At 41.7% G+C, this 6,734-nt stretch overlaps 1 protein-coding gene across 1 annotated transcript in view; it reads left to right on the plus strand.

Moving 5' to 3' along the window:
- SNX30 (sorting nexin family member 30) overlaps positions 1-6,734 on the plus strand; it is a 53,786-nt gene that overhangs the window by 41,291 nt on the left and 5,761 nt on the right. Inside the window, exon 8 of the mRNA XM_005493393.4 lies at positions 5,205-5,357. Within this exon, the coding sequence (XP_005493450.2) occupies positions 5,205-5,357 (153 nt within the window). The remainder of the gene's footprint in view (positions 1-5,204; positions 5,358-6,734) is intronic.

A 6,734-nucleotide genomic window follows, 5' to 3' on the forward strand; every position in this document is an offset into this window, starting at 1 on the left:
GGGGGCTTCTTTGCAATTTAAACAGTTACTGGCACAACAGAAATTTGTTGTTGGCAAGCTGGTGTGAAATAAAGACCTAAGTATAAATATACATAACTTGTCTAACAACTTCTGAACAACTGGTCTCTCACAGTTCAGAGCAGGATGACTCTGTAACACTTCAACAACAGACAGCAGTCAGTTGGACTGCTCAGTGACAGGTTAACAAAGCAGTGGTAGAACAGTCCCTGGTGACTCAGCAGTATGCCAGCTCTCTGAGTTAAAGTCCTATCCCTGGCACTGTGAAACTGTATTGTTCCAGAACCCTGGGTTTGGCTGTGGAAAACTCCTTATTTTGCCCTTTCTACTAGGGAGCTCTACCTGTGTGATGCTGAACAGAGATGGCACGTGTCACTGGATGACAGGTTTTGGCTGGGCACCATGCAAAAGCAAAGCTGTGAACTGACGTGCTTATGCTGCCACCCGCTTCTGCATGAAACACAGTGCAAGAGCCTTTTCTTAAATCACTGCAGCTTTAACTGATGATGGCAATAGGGTTTGTTCCTTTCCTCTGCTTGGAGGTTTTTGGTTTCCCTTATATTTGTGTTAATAATTAATGGGTGACTTTCCAGTATTATGACTACTATACAATAACGTTCACTCTACAGTAGGTTCACATAATATTTTGAATCTAAGAAGCTGAAGAGGATGAGAGCACAGAAATGCTAAAGTGTTTTTCTGATCTTCTGGCTATAAAAATAGTGCTGTACTAGGTGTTTTGTGTTGCTCCTGTATTTGGATCTACTACCTGCCTCTCTGCTGGCTGGTGTGGTATACACTCAACTTCCTCCATGTAGCTTTGTATAAACAGGTGCTAGCAGTTTTATCTAGGATCAAGGGAACTAAAACTAGCATATCCAGCAAGCTGGTTCTTAGACATTTCACTGTACCAATCCTGCGCATGTTAAAAGTCCTTTGGATCTCATACCTCAGAGGGATTATTTTGAATAACTTTTGGAATACTTTTTTGAATACTTACCTCTTCAGAGTATCAGAATATTTTTTGGCCACTGTTTTATCTTTTTGTAACATAAGTAGTTTGTGTCATTTATGAGATGAAGTTGAACAAACTGTTAGAACTCCTTGCATGTTCACAAAATACTATCTCTGGGGTTTTCAGAATCTTTCCAGCTGGAGGATATGTCATTACCTGTAAGAACTGATAGCTCAGAGCTGTGCCTAGAAGCACATCTTATATTCAGCAAGGTCTCCTAGCTATGACATGCTGTAAACTAAAAGCTGGCAGAGAGTTGCAGTCTCGTCCCGTGGCCACAGGAGCTGACGGATGCCGGCTAGCCGCTCCCAGAGCGACCTCTGGAGACCACGAATCCCGGCACTCCCAGGTTCTCTGCGAGAACCCCCGAGCAGCGGCTCCGTCTGCGACATGGTGATGCAGACGAGAGCAGCACTGCAAAGCACTGAGGTGAAGGAAGGAAGGAGCAGATACATGCATGGATACCAATGCACTTTACTGACGCAGGCAGGGCCACTGACGACGTCAGACAATGACCGCTGGGGACGCACTGATAAAGGGGATGGGCGTGATGGGAGGAGACACAAGGGAACCAATGAGCGAAGCCCAGGGGAGGAGCGAGGGACACAACTGAACCAATAAGAATGGCACAAGGGAGGGAAAAGGTTCAGGAGACAAATCATATCTTAAGTAAGGGATGATTGACATAGAAAATTCTTGAAATAAAGGGTGGGGGTAGTTACAATGATGGACAGGTAACTGGTGGGAAAATAAGGGATAAATAACTCAGGAATAAATCATTATGAGGGAGAACATGGGGGGAACCGAGGGTCAAACTAAAATCTTAACTTATAAAAATAACCAGCTTTACAATAAAACCCATATAGAACACACAATGCTACAGAGGGTCATGTTGTGGAATGACGTTTGTCTTCCTTGGCATATTTGCTGATTTTGTTGAAATTATGTAAAAAGATCCCAAACAAAACCTTAAGAGATCAAAGACCTTTTTTTAGATCTTGAAAGATAAGCCTATCACTACTTAAAAATCTCTCACTGGAGGGCATTCTGGAACTCCTGTGCACACACCCAGCCTGGCATCACAGAGCTCACCAGGTCATTAGATTGTTCTGGCAGTGAGATCAGCCTAGAGCTCAGTGGGCTATGAGTGCAGAAGGCTTGTAGTGCTTCTGTGGCTCTCTGTCAGCAGGTACTGCTCAGAATGCTGAAGCTTACACCAAAAGTCACCACAGTGTGGGTGGTGTTTACCAGTAGCATCATGGTGTTTCTGTGGTGTCTGCACCCTTTCAGTTTCTTACGTGTGCAGTGGTGAAATGCCTCTCACCCATTTCTGACCCATGCTGGAGCTGATTTTGCAGTAATCTAACCAGCACAATAAAGGATGGGTGTGGTTTTGTTTTGGTGAGATGAAGTTTGCCTCTGATGATCTGTTGTATTCTGTCTACCTCAAGGCTTTGAAGTGTGGTGATCTATGGGAACAGTAAATATGGCAGTGTAGAACTTGAAGTAGAAGGTGGGGGGAAAAAGGCCTTGTAACAGATAACTGTTTCCCAAGAGCTAGGAAGGTAGAAATATCTTATGCAAAGATTGGTTGTCTAATTAATGCTGGATTTGTTGTACTTTTGGACCATTTGTTACTTGGTAGTGATGATATGGAAGAATTTTAAAGTGGACGCGCTGTTTGTAATTGACCACTCCAAATTACAGATATTAGGCAAGCTTAGACTTTAAGAGAACAGAATCATTGTGAAGAGTGTTAGATGCAGAAGTAGAACTTTGTATCACATATGTACAACTTTATGCTCAGTTCTTGCCTGTGTATACCTCTCTCATCAGTTGAAATTGACTACTAAAATAGTCCTGGCCCCTTTAAGAGTGTGTTGGAGTTTCAACAAGTTTGAGGGGTTTTTGAGCTATTAAGTAGTTGAGAGCAGGTATCAGTAAAGAAGTAGAATTTTCCCAGTCCAATCTACTGTCTTCCTGGTTCTTAGTTGTTAGCTAATATTTAGTGTCTCCATTGGTAAAAACAGATAAAAGTATCAGCTTTGATGCTTCAACTTAGGCTAAATTTGATGACAAACATATAATATCTCTTTGCATTTAAGTTCTCACTGATACAAAGTGCTTAAATGCTGTTAATTAACTTCAAATTTTGTTGTAACTACTGAATTGCAATTTATGTACTAGGAAGCTGCAGTTTGTCAGGTAAGGCATTTGCACACCCAGATAGGACTGCTGCATGTGCAGACACTATTGTCATGATGTCTTTGGACACTTAGTTGGAGATAGCTGCTGTTCTTAATGAGAGCACACGTGACGCATTTCCTGACCACTGAGTTATCCCTGTAGCTCTAAACTCATACAGCCCTCTCAGCCTGACCAGCCAGAGACTTGCTCTGAGAAAGAACAGATTTCTGCATGTCTTCATTGTGGTTTCAGATCCTGGCAGAAGAAGCAGGGAGCTGGTGAGTGCTTAGAAGCTAGGTTAGTTAGACTGGGAAATCTTGTGTGGTTTTGTTTCCAGACTTCATAAATATTTCTCTTGATAGCCTAGCTTTCCCCATTAAGATAGCAGAGTACTTATGATGCAAGGCATACATACCTTGAGGGGAGCATCTCCTAAATCTTACAGTCACTGGCTTGGTTGTTCTTGTCTGCAGCCTGTGAGGAAACTTCATCTGGAGTTGTAGCAGAGTGAATTCTGTAGCCATAGGTAGAGTGCTCAGACATGGCAGGGAGAAGAAGTATCTACTGAACCTCCAAGCTGCCTGTAGTGTAAATTCAGTTGTGTGAATAAAAGGGAACTCATATCCCATGAGTGTAAAGAGCTCCTGCATGTCAGACAGCTTGGTTTATTGAAGAACAGATGTAAGACCTTTTTTGAGTATTAAAGTGATCAGTCCTAATCCATGTCCTGGAGCAGAAACACAGTCAGTGTGTTCTGCCTAAATTGAGTACCATGCCAAACTGCAAGATAGTAGCCCACCTCAAACTTCATGTAGGTATCCATGAAAAGCTTCTTTCTTATGAAGTCTGTTAATCCTCTTCCTTCTTTCAAACCCTTCAGAAAGGGAGTTTGCTAATAAACTATCGAGTACGAGAGGAGCTACCACAAAGTTCTTCAAATGTTCTTCATTCTGTATTTTGTCTTTGTGCAAGTCACAGCTTTCAGAGCAAACCTTCACTTCTCACTTTAGTACCAGGATTCAGGAGTTTCTTCTTCTGCGCTCATGGGTATGTCCTTACAGGATTCCTGTCTGTGTGGACCATGGAGCAATGAGAAGGGGAAAAAAGGTGTTTGTCTTTCCTGCTTGAGGAAACACTAGTAAATTATTCCTGTATTTGCCTGCTGATATACATTACAGTAGTTAAAACATAAGCAAAGAACACCAACTTAGTTGGTCTAAAGTGTGTGTACCTTTAGACCAACTAAGTGAATTGGTCTAGAGGTAGGCGAGTGACTACTGTCAAAAAATCATTTAAATCTCTACCTCATCTTGCAGCAGGCTGTCCTTCAAGATGTCGTTTGTTGCTTTTGCATGGTTGCATGTCCATTGTTGAGCCTAAAAGTCCATAAGCCAATCCCATGTTGATGATCACGAGTGCTGTGCAGTTAAATTTTGTTCAGAAAGCCTGGAATGTTGAAATGGAAGCTAGAAACTAAGGCCTTAGAAATTTTATTCTGCAGCTGTCAATACCAAGATGTATCCACCTTTTTTGATAAACCTAAATGTTGTTGTTATATACACACTGGTGTAAATTGGGGCATTCCTACTGAAGCTGTAAATGGGAAGCAGAAAAGCTTGCTGTGGAGCCAAGCTGCTTAGTTTGAGCACTAGAAAGTGACCTTCAGTACCACTACTTATGCCAAATGGTTTTCCTGTGCCTTTAAAAGTTGCTTCGTCCACGCCTCTCTATCTGGCATGGAGATGGACAAGCACAAGCGCTCAAAAAAGCACCTCAAAAAGCAGCAAACAAATTAAGCAATCTCATTATCCTCTCTAGTTCAGAACCATGGCTTTTTCCCTGCAGCCATAACTCAGCTGATTCAGGATAACTACTGCTTTGTGAACTTACCCTTTCTTCTGTAGTTCTGCTCAGTAAGGTTTGAGCTAATTCAACAATTTAGCACTCTTACTGACAGTTTTAATCTTCATTTATCTTGCTGCAGGTACCCGCAGATGTTGAGAAATGTCAAGACCGAGTAGAATGTTTCAATGCTGACTTGAAAGCAGATATGGAGAGATGGCAGAACAACAAAAGACAAGACTTTAGGCAGCTACTCATGGGGATGGCAGATAAAAACATCCAGTACTACGAGAAGGTACGTGTCACTGTTGGAGCACTGGCCGGAATGAGAGTAGTATATTTTCCTCTGAAATTGTGATAATTCTTCAGGAAATCTTCACACTGTCTTGAAGACAAGAATATTAGACATCTGAAGCTGCTCTTTGTCAGAGTTGGAAGGTGTGGTCAAGTGAACTCTGTAAGACTAGTGGTCTTTTGCAAGTCAGCACTCTAACAGCGTTTTATCATGCATGCTTGTCGGTTTTGCACTTTTGAATTGAACAAATTACTGAGCAGCAGCAGTAGTGATTAAAAAAACCCCAGAATTGCACATACTAGTAGTACTACCAGAGTAGAAAAATCCCTTGATTCTGCCTTTTCTGAACAAAACTACATGAGTTAATGCACAGCCACAGACTCATATATAGATTACATCTGCTATGTATAAGCTATTCTAATTCCTGTCCCTTTGTGCATCATTCTGTCCCTTGTATATTAGTCCTGAAAACACCTAGCCTCTGCCCTTTTTCAGTTGGTGCATTTGCACCTGAGGTTTAGTGTTAGATTTTTTTAATTTTTAATTAAAAGGATGTTGACATTTAACTGCATATGCTTCCAATCTAACTTTCCTTTGTGCTAGAACAGTGCTGCCCTGTGCAGTGGTTGATACCATAGATCACAGAATGGTTTGGAAGGGACCTTAGAGGTCATGTAAGTGTCTACCTACTGCTAGAGGTAGGGATGCTTTTCACTAGAGTCGGTGATTCAGAGCCCCATCCAGTATGAACCAAAAACATTTACACAGATGGGGCATCCACAGCTTCTGAGGGAAGGGTGTTCCAGTGTTTTCTTATTCTAAAAGTAAAGAATTTCTTCCTAATTGTCTAATCTAAACCTGCCCTCTTCCAGTTTAAAGCACTGTCCCTTTTCCTATCACCACTAGCCCTTGTAAAAAGTCCTCCTCCAACTGTCTCATAAGCCCCCTTTAGGTGTATTAAATATTTATGAAATATTAAGCACTGCTAGAACTACTAGGCTTATGCATTGCCTAGTAAACTATACTTAATCTTGTCTGTTCATGTTTACACATCTGTTTTACAAGCTTCTTCCTGTGCTAGGTTACCTCTCCATGTAATATTATATGCAGTACCTTTTCCCCTTCCAATCATAGTTCATAACTGCTCACACAGAACTTCCTTCACCCTGGTCTCTCAGGTCTAAGGCTGCTGTGGAGGAGAATATTAGAGACTTCACTGAACATCCAGTAGTGCCTCTGCAATGACAGTTAGACCTGTACATTAGTTTGGCTTTTAGCAATGAGGGTTTTTTGGTAAGAAAGTGTCCAGTCACTTCAAGGTACACAACTAAGAGTACCCTATTCATCTGCAGTGCAATCAGCAAGGTTAGAAGGAGG

The sequence above is a fragment of the Zonotrichia albicollis genome, chromosome Z (genome assembly GCF_047830755.1).
Source record: "Zonotrichia albicollis isolate bZonAlb1 chromosome Z, bZonAlb1.hap1, whole genome shotgun sequence".
Taxonomy (NCBI): domain Eukaryota; kingdom Metazoa; phylum Chordata; class Aves; order Passeriformes; family Passerellidae; genus Zonotrichia; species Zonotrichia albicollis.